Source organism: Podarcis vaucheri (genome assembly GCF_965113315.1).
Source record: "Podarcis vaucheri genome assembly, chromosome: 5".
Lineage (NCBI taxonomy): Eukaryota > Metazoa > Chordata > Lepidosauria > Squamata > Lacertidae > Podarcis > Podarcis vaucheri.
In genome coordinates this window covers 89,665,230-89,692,639 of record NC_138763.1, presented here as the reverse complement: position 1 = coordinate 89,692,639, position 27,410 = coordinate 89,665,230, and the positions used below count along the sequence as shown (strand labels likewise).

At 43.4% G+C, this 27,410-nt stretch overlaps 1 protein-coding gene across 1 annotated transcript; it reads left to right on the top strand.

Annotated features, from left to right (window-relative positions):
* Positions 1 to 486: 486 nt before the first annotated feature.
* TM9SF3 (transmembrane 9 superfamily member 3) lies at positions 487 to 25,808 on the top strand. The gene is made up of 15 exons (XM_082225012.1): positions 487 to 647; positions 7,729 to 7,924; positions 8,980 to 9,102; positions 11,585 to 11,745; positions 12,442 to 12,519; positions 13,189 to 13,320; positions 15,155 to 15,321; positions 17,159 to 17,253; positions 19,300 to 19,430; positions 20,461 to 20,600; positions 21,949 to 22,017; positions 22,107 to 22,253; positions 22,934 to 23,017; positions 23,157 to 23,233; positions 23,908 to 25,808. The coding sequence occupies exons 1-15, from the start codon at positions 570 to 572 to the stop codon at positions 23,973 to 23,975; spliced, it is 1,746 nt and encodes a 581-aa protein (XP_082081138.1). The 5' UTR covers positions 487 to 569; the 3' UTR covers positions 23,976 to 25,808.
* Positions 25,809 to 27,410: the final 1,602 nt, after the last annotated feature.

The following is a 27,410-nucleotide window of genomic DNA, read 5'->3' as shown; positions in this document are numbered from 1 at the left end:
TTGTGCAATTCAAGTATTGAATTTTGTATACGTTTATTTGTACTTATGTATAACAGGTATAATTACTAATAAAATTTTATTTGCAAAAAAAAGAATAATTATAATGATGATGATGATGAATCGGGATGCAAAAATTAATAAATAACCGTTAGGCACAGACTATGTGGCGATGCGACACTGCACTGGTCCCCCGCGAAGAAAAAAAAACCTCGGGGAAATTCTCGCTTAATTCAGCAGCCGCGCATGCCGTTCCTACGCGGCTCCTCCCCGCACGCGGGATAGACGACTCGCCCCGCCCCGCCCACTTATTGGAAACCCGACTCACGTCAGGCGCCTCCCGCCTTCTCTCTTTTATCTCTCGTTCCCGCGTCACAAGATCGCGCGGGGTGGTGCTTGGCCCCTCCTCCGACAACTCCCCCCCCCCTCTCCCGCCTGCGCCTTCTGAGCCTTTTTGGGCGGCGCCGGCCGCCGTAAGCGCCGGCTGTTCCGGTGTGCGCCCGGATGACGTGGCGGGAACGGCGGAAGCGGCGGCGCCTCCTTTTCTTCGGCGGCGGCTGGTGGAGACGGGGATGGCGCCGGCCGGGCTCCTGTGGTGCGTGGCGGCCTTGCTGGTGCTGCGGGGCCGCGCCGACGAGCACGAGCACACGGTGAGCCGGCGCGGCGCGGAGGGCCTGAGGCGGCGGGGTCGGGCGGCCTCCCCTCTTCCTTCCGCCCTGCCGTCAGTCGGTCGCTCGCTCGCCCGCCCTGCCTGAGAGGGCCTGGTTCGCGGCGGCCCCTCTCCCTCCTCCAGGCCTGTCCTGAGGGCCGCGAGAAGGGAGAGGGCCCAGTGGGGCTTCGCTTGGTGGCGGTGAGGGCCCGTCGCGCGTCTCTCCCAGCGAGGAAGGCTTCTTGCCCTGTTGGGACTTCAGAACCGGGGCTGGGGGGGCGAGGGGACCTCGTCAGGAGCCGCCTTTTCTGCAGTGGAGGGGGGGAGGCGAAGCGGCCGACCGCGCTCAGGATGCCGTGCAGCTCCATCCTGCGTCGTCCGGCCCCGTTAAGTTCACCGAGCATAGGATTGCGAGGGAGACTTTCGTAGCCCTGTGTCACGTTGGAGGAGGAGAGATTCGCTGGATATCGCCACCCCTTTCGCTTCCTTGAGGGAACGTTGCGCTGCGAGAGTTTGGGGTGTGGTGATGGTGGGGAAACGCCAGCCACATCCGCTTTAAAAAAACAAAAAACCGTTCGTCTCACATCGCATAACGGGCTTGGCAAGTTTTGAGAACAGCGGCGTGGATGCGCTAGTGATAGTCGCCCCTTCACGTGAAGGTTGGGAGAGGCAGCAGCTTGCCTCTCCGCGTGTCTTGGCTTCTAGCATGGCAAAAGGTGGTGGGGGATACCCACGTTCCTGTGGCAGGTTCTTGCCCCATTAGAGAGCTGTTAAGCAAGGGACTTGCATGTGCAATCTTGGATATGCTGCCATAAGCCGTGGCCGACCTGTGGGGTGCGCGTAGCCTATAACAACACATAGGAAATGCGCAGCACATAAAATACTGACCTGGTTCGCGTGTAAAGTTAAGCCATTGTTTATTTTTATCTATGGTCTCATACAGGCAAGCAGTGTGCTGGTGCACACTGTTCAAGTTTCCAGTTCGCTCTTCCCCCTGCTAACCCTTTGCTGTGGTGGGGAAGAAGGAAACCAGAGGCTGGCTTAGCATTACGGGTGAACCTGCAAAGCCATGGAATTGTTTGATTCTGGGACTTCCTGTTCATGTGTGCTTTCTTTTCCCCCTCTATGCCTTTCTATTAAAAGAATATTCAAAGCGGCAAAGTGTAATAGAAAATTAAAACAACATAAAAACCCACAGTACATATTTACAATGTAAATTTGTAAAACAACAACAAAAAACAACCCCACGAACAGTATATTTATTTATTTTAAAGATTTGTGCTCTCCCTTTCAAGCAACCAACTGTAATGCACAACTCACATACACATCACCTGGCAGGCCTTGGTTTTCTAACTGGTGGATGGTTCCAGAGTTTGTTATCCTTCATTAAAGTGGAGCTGAATGTTCTTTCTGGCAGCAAGTGGGGAAGCAAACATCCTGCAGGCTTTCCATCCATAGCGAATGGGGGCAAAGCAGTCTTCCTGGAGGTGGGTGATGGTCATTGGTCTTCAGACCAACAACCAGAATTCCTTTTTAAAAGCAATACCTGTTGAAAACTATTGGAAGAGGAATTGTAGAATTGGAAAGGACCCTGACGGCCATCTAGTCCATTCACCTGCAATGCAGGACTCTGAAGAAACCTATCCATGATGGATGGCCACCCAACCTCTGCTTAAAAACCTCTAATAAAGGAGAGGACTACCTTTTGAGGGAGTGTGTTTCACTGTCGAACTGCTCTTGCTCTCAGAAAGCTTTTAGTGCTGTTTAGTCAGAATTTCATTTCTAGTAACTTGAATCCATTGGTTCAGGCCCTACCCTTCAGAATGGGAGAAAACAAGCTTGTTCCATCTTTCATGTGACAGTCCTTTAGATATTTGAAGGTGGCTCCTCTCAGTCTCCCCTAAACATACCCAACTCCCACAACCATTGGTTTCCAGACCCTTTATCAGGGATATCCTGGTTTATTGGAAGGCAAGCAGAAGCAGTGATAGCAGCAAGCAGATTTTTTCCAACAAAGAGTTGTACAGTCTTGGTGCCACTACAGCAAATGGCCAGATCTTAGACTAAGGCTGCAGTCTTATGCCCACTCAGAGGTAAGTCACATTGAATTCAGTGGAGCTAGGACTGCAGCCTTAGCCTATGTAGTGCTGTTCAAAGGCTACCCTCTGTCAAAGACAAGGAGGGATGAGTGTGTTCTGGCACATAGCATATGCCTTAATCCCTGGTATAACAGGGCTACTAAACCAACAAAGTTTTCCCTGGCAGAATATTGAATGCTTGACTTTATAGGTAGGGCAGCTGTTAACAGTTCTTGATAAATGGCAGGAATGCTTGTAACATGTACATAGAAACAAGGGGTTGTCTAAGGCAAATAGGAAAACCTAAATTGTTTGGGCAGGAATTGTCACACTGATGAAAGCTGATTTTTTAAAATTGTGAATCAAGTTTCTCTATGAACCTTGGTTAAACATTGGCTATTGGGGATGAATATTCAATAACATTATAGGTATCCTATGAGGATATATAATTTGTGGGAGCTATTCCATGCTTGGAAAAACAGATTCTCTTATCAGTGTGATATAACTGAAAGTTTGGGGAACAATGGTATTCTTAATGCTCTTGTGTTGATTTTTAGGCAGTATTCTACCACAGACTGTCCTGGTTCGCACGTTATGCTAAGCCAAACATTAGCTTAACATTAATGTGTGGGCTCCCATGGAGTAGCTAGTAGCTGATTTTCTTTCTGCCATTGTTTCTGGAGCTGTGCTGCAATAAGTGAAGCCAAGATTTGCCTTACCATGTTGTCTGAATCAGAGTTTATTGTTTAGCTCTCCCAGACTAACCATGAACTTTAAACCAGAACAACCTTGGATTCACCTCGCTGAACCGGAAGCCCTGGTTTGGATGGTCCGCTAAGCCAAACCAGAGCACAGCACAGCAACAAAAGGGCCTGTGGTGGAGTAAAGTGACTGCAAGCTTTTTCGGGAACCTGCTTATGGCATAGTTTGGTTTTGTGTAGCTGATTTCATTTCCATAGAATCAAAAAGTGTGCAGCTTCTTGGAAGGAAGCCACAACTCCTCTTGGGTGTGATGAATGGGTAAACACAGAAGAAAACACTGGTTTCAGTGCAAACATCTTGGTTTGTATATTAACCAAGAGTTCTGTGTTTTGTCAGACGGTACCTCCGGTTACGAATGGGATCTGTTCCGGAGGCCTGGCTGCATCCTGAAAACTTTGTAACTGGAAGCGCGCTTCTGCACACACACATGGCGAAACCCGGAAGTATACACTTCTGGGTTTGCTGCGTTCGCAACCTGAAGTTTACGTATCCAGAGGGATACGTAAGCAGAGGTACAACTGTATACCGTATTTTTCACCCTATAGGACACACTTTTTCCCCTACAAAAATGAAGGGGAAATCTGGGTGCGTCCTATGGGGCGAATGCAGGCTTTCGCTGAAGCTTAGAGAGCGAGAGGGGTCGGTGCGCACCGACCCCTCTCGCTCGCCAGGCTTCAGGAAGACATCGGCAGCCTAGGCAGCCCTGCGGGAGTTCCCACAGGGCTGTCTAGGCCACAAATAGCAGCCTGCTTCCCGGAGCGCCGGGCACGCTGACAGCAGAGCGCCCGGCGCTTCGGGAACACATCCGCAGCCTAGGCAGCCCTGCGGGAGTTCCCCGCAGGGCTCCCCACGCTGCGGATAGCAGCCTGCCGCCCGGCGCGACAAGCGCCCTGAAGCAGAGTGCCCCTCACGCCGGGCAGACATCCGCAGCGTGGGGAGCCCTGCAGCAGTTCCCCCCAGGGCTCCCCACACTGCGGATAGCAGCCTGCCGCCCAATGGGTGGGGCACGCTGAAGCAGAGCGCCCCGCGTGCCGGGCAGACATCGGCCAGCCCCACAAGCTCGGGGGACAGCAGGGAGGCGCAGCGCCGCCATCCTGCTGTTCCTCGACCTGGTTCGGTTTCCCTGACCTGGTTTTGGGGGGGAAATAAAGGGAATTTTTTCCCCCTTTATTCCCCCCCCCCAAAAAAAAAACTAGGTGCGTCCTATGGGACGGAGCGTCCTATGGGATGAAAAATACGGTAGTTAAATCAGGAAACGAAGCCAGGATCAGGTTTATTTCTTGGTTGGTTAACAGACATTAAGCCAGAATTGCCTGTTCTGGGCAAAATGAGGAACTGGCTTAATACAAGCCAGGATCTTTGTGCTGGTCAATGCACAGCGGGAAGGGCAAGAGAAGTGTTTGGCCCTAGTGCCCATTGGAAGCCTCAGAAATAATCCAAACTAGTCTTTTCTCCCATTTAAAAATAACATATCATGAAATTTGCATTTCATATAAATTACTATATTGTGGGCTTTCTACAGGACAGAGGGACTAGCTGGTCATTGCAGCGTAGCTCGTATCAGCAGGAAAAGCCACAGAGTCCATGTGGATGATACTGTATCCTATTATACAGTTATCTGCAATGTTTTAAGCTCTTTTTCCCATGGTTAGCATAGGTGGCATGGAACAAGTGCTTAAAAAATAAGATACGCCGAAAGAGAAATTACATGGTAAAAAGAAAGCTTCTGAGTTATGTATCAAACAGATTTCATTAACTTCGCAAACCTACATGCCAGAAATCATTTTTGTGGCTCAGAGATGTTGTCTTCACTGAATTCTCCTCCCACCTCACTAGCAACCACCTTCCTTATGTCCTAGACCAGGGCGGTCCAACCTCTCAGTTTAAGTGGGCCACAAGAGTACTTTGACACAGAACCCGTGGGCCGTACGCTGAATTAAATTACCATATCATAAATTAAAGTTTTTGCAATATAGTTAATATTTTAAATATACACAATTAATATATATTTAATTAAATATATAATTAAAGACACAATGTATATATTTAACATATTTATTAAATGAAATTTAATACACAAACAGATGTGAGCGCTTTCATTAACGACACAGACACTGAGTCCCTGTCAGGATAAAAAGGTGGGGTATAAGTAAAGGTAAAGGGACCCCTGACCATTAGGTCCAGTCGTGACAGACTCTGGGGTTGCGGCGCTCATCTCGCTTTATTGGCCGAGGGAGCCAGCGTACAGCTTCCGGGTCATGTGGCCAGCATGACTAAGCCGCTTCTGGCAAACCAGAGCAGCGCACGGAAACGTCGTTTACCTTCCCGCCGGAGCGGTCCCTATTAATCTACTTGCACTTTGACATGCTTTCGAACTGCTAGGTTGGCAGGAGCAGGGACCGAGCAACGGGAGCTCACCCCGTTGCGGGGATTCAAACCGCCGACCTTCTGATTGGCAAGTCCTAGGCTCTGTGGTTTAACCCACAGCGCCACCCGCGTCCCCTGGGGTATAAATATGATGATGATAAACAACTTATTTTAGAATGCTCCTAGTTAAAACGGTTTGATCCTCTTGTGAAGCCAATTAACAAACTCAGCCCATTGGTTGTTACCCTGGCACGAACCAACTAAGAGACAAGGTTTCTCTCTGACCTTACTGTTCATAACCCCCCCCCCCAAAGCAATGTATATGTACCTGTAACTTGGGATAATATTTTATCCATCTGATGGGGGGGGGGGATGTAGTCCACAAAAGCTTATGCCACAATGAATTTGTTCGTTTTTTAAAGTGCCGCAGGACTCTTTATTCTTATTTACCCTGCTAGATTCTTTTAATTGCTTCTCTCCTCTGAAGCCTTCGACATTTGTTCCCATCTTAAAATGCCATATTCCAGCTAGATTTCTAACCCATGCGTCTTTAACATCTTCCTTCACGATTACTTGACCCGTGTACTCTTATTTAAAAAGGAGTACAGCTACTACTTGCTTTTTGCATAGGAAAATATATATTTAACTGCACTTTTTTTTACACTTAGCAGCCCAAATTAGGTTGAAACCTAGTGCACTTTGGTCACTTTCAGGTAGGCAGCAAAAACTATCTCATAAGCTTCCCTGTGCCTTGTTCAGTTTCTTTTCTCCTAACTATCTACCCACTTGCTGCAGCCCTGCCTCTGCTTTTTGACACTGCAGTAGCCCTATGCTCCAAGATTTTCTTTGCCTTGTGTGAGGGTGCATGGACAACTGCCAGGGCACTGTGCTTGGCAAAGCTGAGGCCAGCTTCTATTAGTGCTGTGATCTGCAACTTCTGTGCCACCAGTAGGGAGCTGTGTGTTTTGGTGGCAAGCCACCAATAATTGTTTGTCAAAGGAAGTCAAGAGATGATAAGCAGAATGTACCGGTACCCTTTTTTGAGAAAATTCAGCGCCTTACTATTGTCTGCTGAATGGGAGCAGCCATCAGAAGTAAGATGGGATTCTTGGACAGTTTAACGCCCATACATAACAAATGACAAACACTTCATTATCCTGCTAAACTTACACAATTCAGCCAACAGTCTGCTACCTGGTGCTGTTGGTCCTGGCTTTTAAAGCCCTAAACGGCCTCGGCTCAGTATACCTGAAGGAGCGTCTCCACCTCCATCGTTCAGCCTGGGCACTGAGGTCCAGTGCCAAGGGCCCTCTGGCAGTTCCCTCCCTGTGAGGTTACAGAGAACCATGCAGAGGGCCTTCTCAGTAGTGGCGCCTGGCCTGTGGAACACCCTCCCATCAGATGTCAAGGAAATAAACAACTATCTGACTTTCAGAAGGCAGCCCTGTTTAGGGACGTTTTTAATGTTTGATGTTCTATTGTGCTTTTACTTCTGTTGGGAGCCTCCCAAAGTGGCTGGGGAAACCCAGCCAGATAGACGGGGTATAAATAAATAAATTGTTGTTGTTGTTGTTGTTTGCAGAAGATGGATGCAAGAGAGAAAAGTATTTGAATATGTAGTGCAGTCCTAATTTTAAAGTAAGGCTGTACAAGCTTGGCCTAATTCCATGTGAGTGGCAAGGAGGGAGCCTATAATTAGCTCCAGCTCAGTTGGCCCTCAACAGTTTACTTCTGCGGGAATGTGGCCCTTGAAAGCAAAAATGTTCCCCACTGTGTTTTGCACATTCTTCACAGATTTTCCTGTGAATATTTGCTCCATTCTAAATAACACATTTATTTACAATCCTTTTATTTTTCAATATGCTTTCTTTTCAGTACCAAGATAAAGAAGAAGTTGTTTTATGGATGAATACAGTAGGACCATACCACAATCGCCAGGAGACATACAAATACTTTTCTCTCCCTTTCTGTGGTGGATCCAAAAAAAGCATTGGTCACTACCATGAAACGCTCGGAGAAGCACTGCAAGGGGTTGAATTGGAGTTCAGTGGTCTGGACATTAAATTTAAAGGTAAACTGCTTTTGTTAATGTTTTCTAAATTTGCACACGACTGTTCCAGTCTTAAACACACACACACTTGGAATTATATTGTCTTATGTTCAGAAATTTGTTTAATGCAGCTCAGTTACTTCGTCATTAACCCTCCAACACCATCATTGATACTACTTTTGTTCACAATATTGTTAAGCGTTCAGAAGCAGGCCACACTCCTGTTCCCTTCCATGGACCTTTCCCACACCTGTCTTCAGCGTCATAAAGGCTAATGCTGGTGTTGACCTTAAGATTAGGAAAAAGGTTTAGTGAGAATTGCTATTAACCAGTACAGTGGTACCTCAGGTTACATACACTTCAGGTTACAGATTCCACTAACCCAGAAATAGTACCTCGGGTTAAGAACTTTGCTTCAGGATGAGAACAGAAATCATGCGGCAGAGCAGCAAGTGGTGCTTCAGGTTAAGAACAGTTTCAGGTTAAGAACGGACCTCCGGAACGAATTAAGTACATAACCAGAGGTACCACTGTGTTTGAAACCAGGGTTTTAATTTGGTTGCCATTTAACCATGATGAAGGATGGCTGGAAAATTTGCACAGGCAGCAGCCTATCTCCTAAGCATAGGTATACACACACACTCTTTTTTGTGGGAGTCTTATTTGTGTGTGTGTGTGTGTGTGTGTGTGTGTGTGATTGATCTGGTGATTTGGTTATTGGTTTGGAGAAAAGCATGGCAGGAGTGATGGTCTATGCAGTCTGTGTGCTTTGAGGGACAGAGAGCTGTATATACTCAAAGCCAAAAAGCTGGCTTTGGGTTGCTCTTAAGTCCTTGAGCATTTGATGCCCATCAATAGACTTTTGGGGCCTTGTGGGTGGGTTTAATTTTATTTGTAGTTCAGCAGTAAGGGTTAGCAACAGTGCAGCATAAAGGAGCTCAGCGGGGTTGAAAGTGGGGAAATGATCTTTGAGTGACTGATCTTTTTAGTAAAATAGTGTTTAGTGTAATATCCAAGGCTCAATTAACTTTCAGTTAATGCACTATTAATGCATTTTTTTCCAATAATTTCCACAGATGATGTGATGCAGACAACTTACTGTGAAATAGACTTGGATAAGCAAACAAGAGATGCATTTGTTTATGCTATCAAAAATCATTATTGGTATCAGATGTACATAGATGACTTGCCAATATGGGGTAAGAAATGTTTGCCTGCAGAACCAGAAAACATTTAAATAAGTATTATACCCTTGATCTTATCTGACGCCTTTCTGTCCTGCTTTATCCTACTTTCTTCCCTATTTGATCAAGCATTGCCTCTTCCACATGAACCTTGAATAACTGGCGGTGGGAATTGGCACAAGCTACAAGGCTTGCTTCTGTGTTTGTAGCTCTGCGTCATGCTGGAAGGAATGGGTATAATAATAATAATAATAATAATAATAATAATAATAATAATAATAATAATTTATTATTTATACCCCGCCCATCTGGCTGGGCTTCCCCAGCCACTCTGGACGGCTTCCAAAAGAATATTAAAATACTATAATACATCAAACATTAAAAGCTTCCCGAAACAGGGCTGCCTTCAGATGTCTTCTAAAAGCCTGGTAATTGTTGTTCTCTTTGACATCTGGTGGGAGGGCGTTCCACAGGGCGGGCGCCACTACCGAGAAGGCCCTCTGCCTGGTTCCCTGTAACTTGGCTTCTCGCAGTGAGGGAACCGCCAGAAGGCCCTCGGTGCTGGACCTCAGTGTCCGGGTAGAACGATGGGGGTGGAGATGCTCCTTCAGATATACTGGACCAAGGCCGTTTAGGGCTTTAAAGGTCAGCACCAACACTTTGAATTGTGCTCGGAAACGTACTGGGAGCCAATGTAGGTCTTTCAAGACCGGTGTTATGTAGTCTCTGCGACCGCTCCCAGTCACCAGTCTAGCTGCCGCGTTCTGGATTAATTGCGGTTTCCGGGTCACCTTCAAAGGTAGCCCCACGTAGAGCGCATTGCAGTAATCCAAGCGGGAGATAACCAGAGCATGCACCACTCTGGCGAGGCAGTCCGCAGGCAGATAGGGTCTCAGCCTGCGTACCAGATGGAGCTGGTAAACAGCTGCCCTGGATACAGATTTGACCTGTGCCTCCATGGACAGCTGTGAGTCCAAAATGACTCCCAGGCTGCGCACCTGGTCCTTCAGGGGCACAGTTACCCCATTCAGGACCAGGGAATCCTCCACACCTGCCCGCCTCCTGTCCCCCAGAAACAGTACTTCTGTCTTGTCAGGATTCAACCTCAATCTGTTAGCCATTACCATATTCAGCCATTACCAGGATTCAACCTCAATCTGTTAGGGTATGTGTTACTCAGCTGGAGTGACACATGATTACAGTTTTTTACTGTTTTATGGGGTAACCTTGAGACCGGATTTCTGCAACATGCTCTACATGGGGTTCCCTTGGGTTTAACTTGGAAGCTGCAGGGGATGCAGAATGCAACAGCTTGTTAACTGGGGTAGCCAGCCAATACGTTACTGGGCACAATTCAAGGTCTTGCTTTTAACATTTGAAGCCCTAAATAACTTGGGACCAGGATATCTTAGGAACCACCTTACCCCCAATATCCCCTCTTGGCAACTGTGCTCCTCAAATGGGGCACTGCATGCTAAGACTATCATATGCCCCAGAAGTGCACTTGGAAACTGGGATTTCAGTGTGGCAGCTCCATCTTTCTGGAATTGGTTCCCTGCTGATGGTGTTTAGGCACCTACTGAATATATATATATATATTTTAGGAAGGCTGAGGTGAAATTTTATATTTGATAATATGATTTTGTTGTTTTAGAGTTTGCTGAATTGATTCGATTGTTCTTCAAGTTTGTGTTTCTGAGTTTTACTCTGTTTTTACTGTGTACAACACTTTGATGGCTGTGTGCTGTGAAGCGGTCTATGATTTTTTAAGGGTTTTTTTAAAGCCGTGCAAGTTTTCCAAGGATATGGTAATGTTCTTAAGACCGTTGATTTGAGTAGGGGTGCAAGCTTTAATTTGTCTGGTTGGTAGATTAATCTACTACAGATTTAGTTAATTTAGTTTTAATCTATAATGATAAACTTGCAGGCATCTGTTTAAGGCCACTGGGGTACTGCAATGAGATTGTTAAAATGGAAGCCATCCCTTCCCAGTGGGTGATAGCTCTTTTTTATTACATTGTAAGTTGATTTTAAACTTCCAGGTTTAATGTTTATATCCAAATTTACTTTTAATTGATCAGTTAATGGGCAGCAAATTTGGTGAAATCTCGGAAGGGAAGTCAGAGAAGGTGTAGCTAAATTGAATCAACAGTGCTCAGAAGAGTGCGTCAGTGCCTATATTGCTCCTTGTCCCTGTCCATGACTAGCGGAAGCAAAATAAACTATGCACATTTGTTTTATGTTGTGTAATTTAGCTTTCTTACCCAAAATTTGGATTCCTGTGGGATCGTTTTGTGTGCGTGGAATGCAGAGTTTGCCTGCAGGCTGCAGCTCTCTCTATCTCTGCAACAGCAGGGAAGTATCTAACTCTTGAAGCCCATCTTTATTCCCCTCGGGGGGGGGGCACACTTGTAGACGGCAAGCCTGCTGCAAAACAAAACCTGCTTTCGTGCATGGATTAATAATATTACCTATATCCATTCCCCTCTCTTTACAGGTATTGTTGGTGAAGCTGATGAAAATGGTGAAGATTACTATCTCTGGACGTACAAAAAACTTGAAATAGGCTATAATGGAAATAGAATCGTAGATGTGAATCTGACAAGTGAAGGAAAAGTTAAACTAGTTCCCAACACCAAAATCCAAATGTCTTACTCTGTAAGTAATTCAAATTCATGGGTAACATTATTTATACTCTTACATTAGTGGTGACTAGGCCATTCAGCAAGCTGAGCTAATCTCTTCGTTTTAGCCTTGCGTCGAGAGCTAACTGGTGTGCTCGTCATGTTCTACCCTATTCCCAGCAATATATTAAAATAGAGCTGGCAGTTGAATATAACTGCAGGTCATCTTCAAAAACTTACTCCCACACCTCATGCTCTGGATTGCTGTATGTTGGGCGTCTCTGCATGCTTAGGATTTCCAAGCCCAGACTCTGAAAAGCACCTTTGTGCTTTAAAGGGTTTTATAGAAGCAGAGTGTTTCTTGAGTTTGGCTCTTGCATATTAACGGTGCTCTGGCACATGGTCTTCTGCTCCAACAGCCTTCTTCCTGTATGGATGGCAGCTTGCCGTTATTTTTTTGATGGCCCTTTCCCTGTGCCTTCAACAGCAGTTGACATGGAGAAAATAATGACTGAAATAAACAAGTGATTCTTTATCTCTGTCTCCCTACTAGGAAAAGGTTCTCTTGCGTGTTAGGCACAGGAGTAGGGTCACGAAGAAAGGTGGCAACTCAGATTGCCAGTTCACAACCTGTTTTATTTTTTCCTAACTATAGGTGATTTGCTGAACTGGAATTCAGTAGACCTATAACCAAATATTGTCAGCTTTCCAAGTGTTAATTTCTTTCTAGGTGAAATGGAAAAGGTCAGACGTGAAGTTTGAAGACAGATTTGACAAGTACCTCGACCCATCTTTCTTTCAGCACAGGGTATGTCTCCTTTATTCTGTTTATGTATATACACATTATAATAATTAGTAACCCAGAAAACTCCTGTCCTGGTTAAATCTTGAATGGGTAGTGTCCGGATCGGACAGTGAACTCTCCTTCAGATCTTTAACCAGGGTTAAGGTTGGGGAGGTCACTTAACACCTGTGGCATTTAAACAGCAGCATGCAACAAGAATTTCTTCTTTTTTAGTGTCCCTAACTTCCATTAGCTTTACATATGAGCTCTGCTTCTAGGATATGTTCCTTCAATCTTTTAATTTCACCTTGCCCCTCCAACATTATTATTATTATTATTATTATTATTATTATTATTATTATTAGATGTGACTTTTAAACCTTAGTACAGTAGGCTACATTTCAGCTATGCAATGAACACCAACCACCGTTCTCCATCCAGTCAAACAAGAAGCATTATTATATTTCAAAGTCACATTTTAACCAGGTGGGGGGAGCATTTGATGGTGTGGAGCAGGACAGTGAGGGGTGTGGCTTGGGAACAGTCCCAAGGGCCAAGTTGAGAGGCCTTCCAGGCAGTATTTGGCCCTTCTACTTGAGGTTCCCCATCGCTGGGCTACAGTATTTGTTTTGTCTTTTGAGTAGCTTGCTTAAATAATAAACAAGCTGACACATTTCCACTTTTTTATTTTAGATTCACTGGTTTTCAATCTTCAATTCCTTCATGATGGTTATTTTCCTGGTGGGCTTGGTTTCTATGATTTTAATGAGGACACTGAGAAAAGATTATGCACGATACAGTAAAGAAGAAGAAATGGATGATATGGTAAAAGTCTTATTTATCTGCTACTATTTCTTTTTTTAAATTGCATTTTCATTTCTAGAAAACTTGTCCAAATGACAGTAATTTTTCGGTAAAAGGAAAGGATCTCTAGAACAAGTTTTTGGTCAGATTTCAGTTCCTCGGTGTTTCTGTGTAATTTATGTGAGGGCTTAAAAGCAGGAACATTGAAGTTCCTTGATATGGGTATGGGGGTGTCTTGCTGCTCAGTTTATGTTCAACTGTCAGAGGTGCAGCTAGTCCTTTTGGTGACTAAGAAGCCTATCCTATTCTGTCACTTTCCCCCATATATTCAGCTTAATTGCTTGCATCTTCCTTCCTTCCTTCCTTCCTTCCTTCCTTCCTTCCTTCCTTCTTTGGATGGCATTTCCAACCCCCAACCCCAACATGCCTGGACAGAAAGTCAAGAGAACTCCCTACCACTATAGGGAATTATTTAGGAGTGCAAGGAGTAGACTTCAAACAAGTGCAACTGTGGTGTTGGAAAGTCTCAGAGCATTCAAATATGCAAGGCCTCATAAAAGAAAAGCTGCCTGGAGCAACATTCCTTTACTCTTTCGACCCTTGTTCCAAAGAGAGGAATGCAAGTGGATTATGGCAAAGAACTGTCTCAAAAGCTTGCTGACCTGGCACAATTGAATACAGATTGAGGCAAGTGCCCAAGCCATTTAATCCCCACTGGTAGTATAGCAGAGTATTGACACTCAAAAGCATGAGCTCATTAGCAAAAGAGCTTTTTGACTCCTGAGCCAATCAACACATAAGTCAGGAATTATGACCAAGCAATCCACTCTTGGTGATGCTAAAACGGTTGCAGAGAGATCCTCTGAAACACCCAACATTTAGAGCACTGGAAATGAATGACCAAGAACCACAGTACACGGATGTTCTCCTTACATCGGAGGTTCTAAGCTTGAGCTCCTCTGAAAGAAAAGATTTTTCTCCTTGGGGCAGTCCTTGAGAGCCCTTAGCAAGGTTTCTGGTGCTGTGCACAGAATGCCCCCCCCCCTGCCTAAGCTGATTGTCTACGGAGAGCATCTCTCTGGGATCTAGCATTTGAGTGACAGACCCCCAGGATTTGGTATTGTTGTTTTTCCAGGAATTCTTACTAAGGGAATGGGTACAGTTGAAATACAAATCTGTTGTATCACCCTAGTCAAAGAGAATGGATCACAGCCAACCATGGCAACTCACTCTAACCACAAGTAGCCAGACGCCTGGCTGAACCTTCTGCAAAATGCCTCACTGTATCAAGCACTTGCCATTTAATAAGCTTTAGTACCCTCATGTACAGTGGTGCCCCACAAAACGAATGCCTCGCAAGACGAAAAACCCGCTAGACGAAAGGGTTTTCTGTTTTTCAATGCGCTTCGCAAGATGAATTTCCCTATGGGCTTGCTTCGCAAGACGAAAACGTCTTGCGAGTCTTGTGATTTTTTTCACTCCCCCCCCCCTTTTCTAAGCCGCTAAACCGCTAATAGCCTTTTAGCTGCTAATCCGCTAAGCCTTTAATAGCCGCTAAACTGCTAATAGCGCTAATCCGCTAAGCCGCTAATAGGGTTTCTTCGCAAGACGAAAAAACCGCTAGACGAAGAGAATCACGGAACGGATTATTTTCGTCTTGCGAGGCACCACTGTACAGTGCTTTGGAATATTTATTACATCTCATGATACGTAGCGTCTCACAAAGTGCTTCCTTCCTATAACAGTTTGGCCATTGTCTCTTTTTCTCCTCCTTAAATGGGTATTTTTGCTTAAATGGGATTGACTACTAGCCATTTCCTTCCTGGTGATTGTTTTCAAACTTTTTTGTGTGCAGGACAGAGATCTAGGTGATGAATATGGCTGGAAACAGGTTCATGGCGATGTCTTCAGACCATCCAGTCACCCTTTAATATTTTCATCTTTGATTGGTTCTGGCTGCCAGATCTTTGCCGTTTCTTTCATAGTGATCATTGTTGCAATGCTGGAGGATTTATACACAGAGTGAGTATTGCTTCGTGCCTTCATCATATCTTAAAAGATATTAGCTGAGATTCAGGAACTCCTTACAGTTTCAAAGTGGATCACATTGGGGCAATTTTTCTATGCCCAGGAGATGAGAACCACCACTGTGTGCATAAATCATTCTCAATGGCCATCATGGTGCAGAACTCTTGAGCGTAATTTCAGAAATGAAAAGTTTAAAACAACATCTTGGATCCTGGCTTTCTTGCTATGAACAAAACAGGAGTTCCTGTCGAGGGTTTTCCTGTTCCCTGTGCCCCTTGGGGGCTGGGGAACCCTTTGGAAATAGTGTGGTGCAAATGGAAAGAGGGAGGAGTTGGCAGAAACCTCCTGATTTTGTACTTTCTATGTGCAGATTAAAAGCATAATTAGTAACACAAACTGATTAATTGGGGGAGCATTGTAGAGGCTCAGGCAACCTGGAAAGGCGCACCCTGTCAGATGAGGAAAAATGATGAATTATGTCCCAGACTTCAAAAGAGTTGACTTGGCCATGAACTAGATAAGAACCCAAAACCTGCTGGATTCCAAGACTGTTTTTCCAGTGACTGACATTCATTCAAAAGGTGTAAAGGGTGTCTGTTTTTTTTAAAAAAATGCATAGAATAGCAAGAGAGAGCATTGGGCCAGTGGTGAAAAACAGCCTCTTGGAGTTCTCCCAGTCTCTCTTCTGGAGAGACACTTTGTTTTAGTGGAAACCCTCTGGAACTGTATGTACAAGCCAGAAGCTTCCAAGTGATCCTTGTGGAACAGGGGTCAGCAACCTTTTTTAGCTGTGGGCTGGTCCACCTTCAGAGCATGTGGTGGGCCGGACTATATTTTGGGAAGAAAAAACTGAACGAATTCCTATGCCCCACAAATAACCCAGAGATGCATTTTAAATAAAAGCACACGTTCTACTCATGTAAAAACACTCTGATTCCTGGACCGTCCACGGGCCAGATTTAGAAGGCGATTGGGACGCATCCGGCCCCTGGGCCTTAGGTTGCCTACTCCTGTTGTAGAACTTAGCAGAAACGAAAACTTATGAGTATCGTTCCAGACTGCTGTAATCTGAAAAATATTGACATTTCTGAAATTTCACTGGAGGGCTCCTATGACGATTTGCCTTGTGAATTGAAAGACCAACATCGGAATTAGCAGTATCTCCTATGGTTTTGATTCTTGCACTGCTAGGCTACAACAGTGATACCAGCACTTCTGATCTGCAAGGAATTGTGTTTAATTATAAGGACATAATTGTTAAATAATTTAGATCTTGTAATAGAATTTGGCCAAAAGATTTTTAGGTAAGTTTTTTAAAAATATATTTGAACATAATTTAATGTTGCTTATTCCCAAAACTGTTAAACTGTTCTAGTTGTTACTTTTTTTGCAAGGTGACACAGTTTGCATGTCATGGTAAGCTACAAACCATAGCATATCACAAATGAGTCACACTGCTTGATTATTGATTATTGCTCCTGTTCACGCTAGGGGAGGAACAAGCTACAAACTTTGGCTTACCATGTGGTCTGGGAACACGAGTGGTTTTTCTAATAAGCCAAGGTTTATCATCCTGGTTAGGGGAAGAGTGATTGAGCAGCATGTGGCAGCTTATGGTGGCATGTAACTGTGGCTATAATGGAATACTTAATCCAGATGTTCAACGCACTTTGGGATTTTGTTCTTGCTGCACATTAAAATTGTTGGTGTTTTGCACTAGCTGAAGCTAAACATTCAGCATACCTTCCACAATTTGCTCCCTGTCACTTTTTACATTGGTAGACTTCAGGCAGTCATTTGTGTAGCCAAAACTACATGTCTTTCATTTTAGGAGAGGATCAATGCTAAGTACCGCTATTTTTGTTTATGCTGCAACATCCCCAGTGAATGGCTACTTTGGAGGAAGCCTTTATGCCAGGCAAGGAGGTGAGACTTTTAAAATTACCTTTGTATTAAATATAATTTTGGAAGGAATCTAAAATCTTATCACCATCCTGGTTTGCTTTTGACTTTTTGGGATTACCTGCACCATTATACAGTTGTGAATTTTCTGGGTTCTGCAGACAGCTTTGTGCCTAACAAATTTCTTTGTGGCGAGAATACCTTGAGTAAATTAACACTGTGGCCCCAGTTAGATGTTGCAAGTACAGTAGTAGTATGCTGTTGTCTTTGGGATAGATTGCTCCCACCTGATCAGAAAGGAGTCAAGAAGGGCTCAGTAGTTAAGTCAGTGAAGGGTAAGCAAGTTTGTGTCCTGTGGCAGAGGTAGAGAAAGGCTCTTGTTCACAGTACCTCAGCAGCATGATAATCGGAATAGCTGAACAGGTGCTGCAGTATCTTCTCATGTCCCTTTGAGGATATGTTGCCATCGGAAGAAACCCTTTGGAATCTACTGAAGGCCGGACTCTGTTCTCATTTTGGGGAAAATATACACCCCAACCTAAGGCTTTGGAGAGGAATGGGAGGCTGCAGGCGTTTCCTAGGTGACAGCAGACACCACAAATAACAGGAGGGCCATTCTCCTGCAGATACCATATCAATTGTATCTATTCCTTGTCTTGAAAATCCCAGAAGTGAAAGGCAGAATTGTGCCAAGATGTTGAACAGTATAGTGCTTAGGACAATGCCCTCTTCCAGGTCGATGCAGATATGTTTTATGAGCGCTTGTTAGCTACGGTTGCTCAACCAGCTGTGGCTCTATCTCATAGTATTGTCTAGCCCCTATTTTACCACCTTGTTAGTGTAGGGAGTCTCTATCATGTGCTTTGCTGAAATCAAGATATACTGCGTCCATGGCATTCCCATGATCCACCATACTAGTAACTATCAAATGAGAGCGTCGAACCATGTTTGGCCACCAGATGGTGAATGTCCTCCATTTGCCCTGGAGTTTACTTTGAGCCTTTTCTAAAATAATAATAATAACAATAATAATAATAACAATAATAATAATAATAATAATAATAATAACAACAACAACAACAATAATAATAATAAATTTTATTTATATCCCGCCCTTCCCAGCCGAAGCCGGGCTCAGGGCGGCTAACAACAGTAAAACAGTATAAAAGTATAGCATAAACAACACTCTAAAATCATTCATTATAAAATTAATTAATTCAGGGCACTGGCAACCATTGGGCCAGAGCTCCACGAAGATTGCCGCAGGAGGGAGTCAGGCTGTGCCCTGGCCAAAGGCCTGGTGGAACAGCTCTGTCTTGCAGGCCCTGCGGAAAGATGTCAAGTCCCGCAGGGCCCTGGACTCTTGTGACAGAGTGTTCCACCAGATCGGAGCCACAGCAGAAAAAGCCCTGGCTCTAGTTGAGGCCAGCCTAACTTCTCTGTGGCCTGGGACCTTCAAGATACAGAAGCTATTCCTGGTATTAATGACTCATTTTTTTTTACCTTTCAAAATACTTATTTGACTATAGCATATACAGTGGTACCCTGGTTTATGAACTTAATCAGTTCCGGAAGTCTGTTCTTAAACTGAAACTGTTCTTAAACCCAGGCACACTTTCCCTAATGAGGCCTCCCGCCGCCAGTGCCCTTCCACCGTTCGGCTTCCGTTCTTAGACCAAGGTAAAGTTTGCAAACCGGGACACAACTTCCGGTTTTGCGGAGTTCTTAAACCGGATAGTTCGTAAACAGGGCTGTTCTTAAACCGAGGTACCACTGTACAAGTAAGATTGGTGATAGAATCATTTGAGATGTGAGTCTGTTTTAGATCTACGCAAGAAAGATAATACTAGGATCCAGACATTTCCAGCCTAAAAATTATCAGACTTTGATCTTAATATTTTCCCTGAACCAAAATTTGTTTTTTCGGGGCTATACTGAATATGCATTATGGTTTCCTTTTACCTAATCATTCCTATATCACAACACAGTGTTTTTGGCTACAGATAGGAACATGTTCACATGCCACTTGAGTCCTGAATCTTAATTTCATTGGGATATTTCTCCTTGCAGGAAGGCGGTGGATAAAGCAGATGTTCATTGGGGCATTCCTTATTCCCGCAATGGTGTGTGGCACAGCATTCTTCATTAATTTCATTGCCATCTATTATCATGCATCGAGGGCTATTCCCTTTGGAACAATGGTGAGTACATTAGCGCTGTAGATTTGATCTATTAAATCAAGAAGGCTGCTATACATTGCCTTGGGCAATTAAAAGTTTAAAGAAGGCGGGAACTTGCATGCAAAACTTGGAATTGCATCACATCAACAAGAAAGCCAAAAGCTTAGGTTTACTGATGCATCCTGATAATTAGTTTATTTAAAGCAAGGATGGGGGGCCCTTTCGGGGGTCTGCATGTTAATGACTTGCAAGATCTGTAGTAAGATAGTCCCTGCCCCAAAGCTTATAACATAAAATGCACAACATGCCAAGAAACGGGGTTTTTTTTTTGGGGGGGGGGAGAGAAGGAAGGTAAGCTCCACCACAAATCTTAGTTCATTTTTAAAAACAGCCAGCTACATGGAAGCAGTTCAGGATGCAAACTAGCCTGATATAATGACTGCTTCTAGATGACCATTGTAGAAAACCAAAGGCAGCTGGTCCCTCGGCAGAGATAGGAATCATCTTGCGTGTTCCTTTGACATAATTTATATTAAGTTCAGTTTTCACTTCAGTTGAAAACAAACAAACAAAGGGACTTCAGCAGCTAAAATGTTCGCAAAAAATCCCTACTTCCCCCATTTAAAAAGAAGAAGAAAGAAGTTATCTGCTGCTCTCTTGAGAGAAGGAGAGCAGCTGGATTAGGAAGGCCCTGAGAATGCTGTCCACATTTGGAAATGGGACTTCTCTTCCTGACCCCCAGACAGCAACCTGTCTTTATTGGGGGAGAAGCCAAGCAGAGTGTGAGTTCTCCAACCCTGAGCTCCAGGACAGCTGATGCAGTGGGCTCCCAAAGTTCCCTCCACCAGGAGAGGAGAAGACAAATTCATGCCTGGTGCAGTGCACCCCCCCCCCTTCAGATACTTATCCTTTCGTGGAATGAACCTTAGTGTCGCTATTCTGAATAGGCATGTTAAGGTTAATGTTGCTAGAAAGCAGAAATTGTTATAATGGGTGCATGTGCTTTGATGCATTTTATATCCTCTCTTCTTGTGTGATTATGAGTTTACAGGTGGCTGTGTGCTGCATCTGCTTCTTTGTTATCCTTCCTTTGAACCTTGTTGGCACAATACTGGGACGGAACCTTTCGGGTCAGCCCAACTTTCCTTGCCGAGTCAATGCTGTTCCTCGTCCAATCCCAGAGAAAAAATGGTAAAGTATAAATGGCTTCTCTTGGCATTCATGCATCTGGTGAAGTAGGTGGTTGCCCTTGAAAGTAGGTTTGCCCCTTTACTAGCCAAACTACCAAGAAGGTCAGTTCAATTTTAGGTTAAATACTTGCTGAGAGATAAAAATCCTATGGGTGTCATTGGTAGTTGCCACATCTTTTTATTAGTGGTTGAGGCAATGTACGGTCTTATTTCTGATCTGTTGCGTATAATAAAAGGTAAAGGACTCCTAGATGGTTAAATCCAGCCAAAGGTAACTAACTATGGGTTGTGGTGCTTCAGGCCAAGGGAGCCAGTGTTTGTCCACAGACAGCTTTCCGGGTCATGTGGCCAGCATTACTAAATCACTTCTGGTATAATGGGACACCATGACGAGTGCCAGTGCACACGGAAACACTGTTTACCTTCCCACCGCAGCAGTACCTATCTATCTACCCGTGCTGGTGTGCTTTTGAACTGCTAGGTTGGCAGAAGCTGGGACAGAGCAGCAGGAGCTCACTCCGTCATACGGATTCAAACCACGGACCTTCCAATTGGCAGGCCCAAGAGGCTCAGTGGTTTAGACCACAGCACCAATGATGAGCATTGTGGATAATTTGAAGAGCAGGATTATGGAACTGGGCTACCCTCTGTGGGCTGCTTTTGACAGATGGGCAGTCACCAGCTGTCAATCAGGTGATCCAAACGTCAAAGGAAGAACTGGGAGCTCACTCTTAAGTGTGTTCCCAATTCTGCCCTTCAGGCTGGGGCTGCAAAGATTTGGCACTGCTGCAAACTCCGCTTTTGGCAGAGATCCCAAGGGGAACCAGTCCCAGTAGGGCTTGCATTTGGTGCCAAATGCAACCCCCTGCCTGCCAAGGAACAATTGGGGGTGCACATTAAAGCTTCCAGTTTTGCAGTCATAGCCTTACTTGCCCCACACATGTTGTCGATGTGGGGATAGGTGGGTGTGGCTGAGGGGAGAAGACCTAATTTGTGCCTAATTTGGCCTGAAGAACAGGCGTTCCTTATTCCTGATTTAGAACTGCTATCATGTTTTTGGTCTAGCAGTGATGAACTCCTTGTGCAGGTGGAATTCAGGGGGCTGGCGCTCTAATCCGGAGCAGTAACTGCATGCAGAATGCAACTAAGCCAGCAACAGTTCTGGAGAATCAGGACTCACATGGTCTGAACCTTACTGAAGTGATCACAGTCCTTTGAGATCTTGCCACCAGTGCATCCTTAAATCAGCTATCTGTTTGATTTCAGTGATTCTGCAGGAGCCCCTCTCTTAAGTGAGCTATTCCATTAGTTATGGTCAAATGAGAAAGTTAATTCTAATTTCTTTTCAGGTTTATGGAACCAGCTGTTATTGTTTGCCTAGGTGGGATTCTCCCGTTTGGATCCATTTTCATTGAAATGTGAGTCTTCTGCCTAGAGAACTTTGCAAGCGCTTTAATTAATTAAACATTCATGTCCGTACAATAAACAATGCTTCTTTATTCTGCAGGTATTTTATATTCACTTCCTTCTGGGCTTACAAAATCTATTATGTCTATGGCTTCATGATGTTAGTTCTGGTTATTCTCTGCATTGTGACCGTATGTGTGACAATCGTGTGTACATACTTTCTACTGAATGCAGAGGACTATAGGTGGTAAGTATTTTTTTCCCCACTTACAAGTCAGTCTTAAGCAGCAAAAAACCTAGAAATTAGTGCCACAGAAAGTCTATTTTGCACTTGCAAGAAATCTGTCTTTCAGTGGGGTAACACATAGCCTTTGAGGCAGGCAGGGGTCTGTGTGTTTGTGTGTGTGTTTTAAGCAAGCCTAACCAGATACATAACTTGATGCATTTTTATGTGTACTCTTTAAATAATGTAAACTTAAAACTGGTGATTCAATTATATTTTGAATTGTTTAGGTCTACTTATGTTTGACTTCTTTTTATTGACAATTATAATGTGTATTTTGTGTAAAATGCTTGGAAGATTTTTACAGTTAAATGGCATGCATATTCTGTTAGGTAAATATTTTTATTTCAGTGATGAGTCTCCAATGTTAAATGCATTGTTTAAAAATTATGCCAAGAAAAAGAAATCTCTCCCTCTGAAGAGAGGGAGAGGAAACAGAACTGGAAAATGGTGGTTCCACAAAACTGCACAAGGATTGTGAACAATTTGTGCAACAGTATGAAGAAAGCTAGCTTGTTTTTTCATGCAAGGTGGAAATTAGTTGAACAAATTTTATTCCTGTTACAGTTCTTGTCTAGATTTTCTTGTACTGTTTGCCAGGCTTTTATTCCCAGTTGTTTGAAATATTTGTGTCTGTTTTTCAGGCAATGGACAAGTTTTCTGTCTGCTGCTTCAACTGCAATCTATGTTTACATGTATTCCTTTTATTACTACTTTTTCAAGACAAAGTACGTAGCCTTTGACATTTTGTATTTTCCTTCCCTTTTAAATTAAGAAAACTAATACTTCACATTTAAAAACAATGTTTAATTATTGGTAATATGGGAGATACAAAAAATATTCCTCTTCCTCTTTTTGCCCCCCCAGGATGTATGGCTTGTTTCAGACATCATTTTACTTTGGTTATATGGCAGTATTTAGCACAGCGCTGGGAATAATGTGCGGTAAGTTTTCTGCAGCATACTGAAATGCTGTCATCTCTCTTTTCTGCCAGGCCCATTCTGTTATATTGGGTTTCAGCCTTAAGTTAGCATGTATCTCTCCTGTCTCTGAGTTCGTAGTCTATTGAGAAAACAGAGAACACAAGCTAGGAAGACTCCTAAATGGGGGGAAGCATTCCATAAATTGGTTTTCTGGACCTGATTCATTCTGGTTGAGGAACATGAGTTTGCTAGCTTATCAGATTTTTAGTCTTTAAAGTTTTTGTCATATGTATGGCTCTTGGCAGCACATGTACTAAGCTGACACTAAGCTGAATCATAGAATCATAGAGTTGGAAGAGACCACAAGGGCCATCGAGTCCAACCCCCTGCCAAAATGCATGTGTTGTTTGAGATGAAAAGAAGCTTGCACTCCAGGGTGAACAAAATGTAATTTTAAAAAAATGATATACCAAAAATGACAATGGTGCATATCTTAAGCTTTTTAAGGAATGAGCTTTTTGCAGGCTATATGGTTGTATGACATAAACATAATTATTGAAGCTTATCTGATGTGCTTTTACTTGGGAGGAAGTCCTAATGAATTCGATAATAATAGCAGATATGCTGAGGATTGCAGCCATTGTCTTGTAGAACTTAAGCAAATCTAACCAAAAATATTTGCCTTGTTTTTGCAGGAGCTATTGGCTATATGGGAACAAGTGCCTTTGTTCGAAAAATCTACACTAATGTGAAAATTGACTAAGGAAAGTGAACTCTGGAATGGTTAACCCTTGGGGTGGGGTGGGGTGGGGGACAGAGTATATAAACTTGCACACCAGAAAGCGCAAGGAGAAAATTGTGTATTTAACACTGGGCACTCTGTGGGTCTCTCTTTTGTGGATCATTTAAAGCAACATCTGTTTTCATTGATCCTAGGTTCTTACTGACTTTCTTCAACTGTTCTCAGCAAAAGCTTGGATTGTATTCGGTAGGCATCACTCCCCAGTACATGCTAATCTTCCCAAAAACTAGCTCACAAAGATGAAATAGACTAGCTCTCTTCAGTGAAGAGGACAAAACTGTATTTACACATTTGTTCCATTTAATTAAAAAAGGAAAAGGAAACTTGTGGATCCTAAAACTTTGCTGATTAGTTTCTGGTACTTTAAAATACTGTTCTGGAAAGATTTCCTCCATCCAGTTGTTAGTGCTATTTTACAGGGTAAGGGGACACTGGATGCTACCAGGATAATTTGCAGTATCACCTATTCTAACATTTACATGCATTTGTTTTAAAAAGACAAATATTTGCATGCAGTATCAGTCTAATAGGACCGACTTTCCATTGGTTCGTCATTAAAGGAATATCCAGCTATATCTGAGATCCATCCAAAGAATCTTAAGTACAAAGGTGGAATTCTCTGCACTGCAATTTTTGTACAGTTAGCAAGAAAAAATGGTAAATAAAGATGATGCCATCGGTTTTTATTCAACACTTGGTGGTCTAGGTAACAAAAATAATTGAATGTCTACAATGATTTTTTTTCTTTTTTCCTAACTCAGCCGCCCATCCCCGGTTTGGCGTGCTTACTTGATGATTAAAAGGGGTAACAAGTGTATAAAACATTAAATGATGTAACTTAGATGTAGCTCCCAAATGTATTTGGATGTACAGATTTACTAAAGAATACTTTTTCTGATGATTCAATGTACAAACGTGTGAATTTAGGTGGCTTTTTACATCCTGCCTGCTGTTGCATGAAATTTTGGGGGGTTTCCTCGCAATGTGTGTGTGTGCGTGTGTCATGTTTTCTGTTGACTGAAGCTCTTTCAGAAGCAAAAACTTGTAATTTATAAGTTTAATTTTGTTTAGTTATCTCTGGACACTTGTGTAACACCTAAAGCAGTGCTGCTTTAAGTGTTCAGAAAATTTAAAATAAACTTTTCAGACAAATGTTCTGATTGTAAAAAATAGATAAATTTCGCAGTTGGAAATTTTTTTCAAGCAGTACTACAGAATACCAATTCTTGAATAAAGTGCTACATATTCTCCATATATCAAAACGCCAGAGGATAGGTCACATTCCAATTCCAGTGTGCTTTGTTAATTTAGAAAGAAGCTTTCTGGCTCATGAGAAGAGGCACCTATTAAGTGTACAGGCTATGATGGTGAAATAGATAGTGGACAAATGACAATTATTTCTGGAGGTTTGTTGCAGCAAGGCCTTCAGGGTTCCTTGTTTTCAAAGATGTCTAGAGATTAATTTTAACATGTATCGCCAAGGCAAGGCAGATTCCAAATAATGCAGGTGTTCCCAAAAGACAAATTACTGCGAGGGGAGTTGGGTAGCCCTAAACTGTGTGTATGGTGTATGTATGTATAAAAAGAAAACAGTTTTCCCGAGGTAAGTTCACTTGGATACTTATTTTCACCTTGGAAAATTGTGGAAGAGGAGAAATAAATACAATTTACTGTAAGTGAATTGTGGCTGGCTATCTGAAAATGTTTTATATGTGTAGTTAAATTCCATGGTGGGTCTGCAGTTCTTTTCATATCTAAATGGCAGACAGATATTAAATGATTTTGGCCCTCTTATTTTGGTAGTGTTTGCAGTTCATTTTATAAACACTGGTTTTATTCAAAAATTCTAATAGAGCAGATTAAATCCTCCATACAGTTACTGGACAATCTTTTTTTCAGGTAGCAGTGCATAGGGGTTCTGCACAAACTTCATGGAAATCCTTGCAGATTGCACAGTAGTGGGATGCATAGCACATTATGATCCACAGTAGATTAGATGTTTGCCTCTGTTTGGAAACTGGAAATACTGTTGTTGTCGTTTAGTCATGTCCGACTCTTCGTGACCCCATGGACCAGAGCACGCCAGGCACTCGTGTCTTTCACTGCCTCCCGCAGTTTGGTCAAGCTCATGCTGGTAACTTCGAGAACACTATCCAACCATCTCATCCTCTGTCGTCCCCTTCTTTCCCAACATCAGGGTCTTTTCCAGGGAATCTTCTCTTCTCATGAGGTGGCCAAAGTATTGGAACCTCAGCTTCATGGTCTGTCCTTCCAGTCAGCACTCAGGGCTGATTTCCTTCAGAATGGATAGGTTTGATCTTCTTGCAGTCCATGGGACTCTCAAGAGTCTCCTCCAGCACCATAATTCAAAAGCATCAATTCTTCGGCAATCAGCCTTCTTTATGGTCCAGCTCTCACTTCCATACATCACTACTGAGAAAACCTTTGTTGGCAAGGTGATGTCTCTGCTTTTTAAGATGCTGTCTAGGTTTGTCGTCAGGAAATATTACTTAAACTAATTAGAACAGTGACCAGAATTTCAATATGGATGCCACTAGTGAGAAATCATTTTATACTTCTCGCCAATTTTTGGTTTCTTTCCTGTTCCAAAAAACATTCTAGATTATGTCACAAGGATTATGTCACTGCCAACTTAATGAAATAAGCAAATTAAGTGATGTGGTTATTTTGCATAATATTTGTTTATATTCAGCCCTTTAGTGCAGCTTGCAATGTTTAGGCACCAGGTGAGCCAGCCAGGGGGTGGGGGGAGTGTTCCATAGATGGAGCACCAGCTTACCTCAACATATGTCAAGTTTATACTGGAGTAAGCAGTCAGCGAGGTACCCAGGTCCTGCACCAGGGGTTGCCAAGCTTTCTGGACTTGTGGGAAAATCTTGGATTTTGAGTGAGTGCTGAGACTCAGGTCAAACTCCACAGCAGCCATTGTGTGACTAACACAAAAGACTGCCGCCCAGAAGAGGGGGCTTGAGGCATCACAAAATCAGAGTAGTCAGGGTGACACTTTTCCTATAATTGTATTTCCATAACAAGAAAGGTAAGCCTTTTGGATTTCTGACTGCCAAACAGCTGTTAAAGGAACAAGAAAATTATTTCCCCTGCCCTGGAATCTAGTGCTGTGCTCCTGCAGGAAGCAAGCCCCTCTTGAGATGTGAATGCTCTGAACCAGTGGTTCCCAATTAGGGGTCTGGGAAATGCACCTATCTCTTGCTTCCCTCCCAACTGAATTGTTGTCATTCTTGCATGGCAATATCTCAAATTTTATGTCTGTTTTAGGGCTGTGCAGTTTTTCAGTTTATTGGCCAAAATTGGCTTTGAAATTACACCACAATGATGATTTTGAGCCAGCAATACACAGCAATATATTGCTCCTTG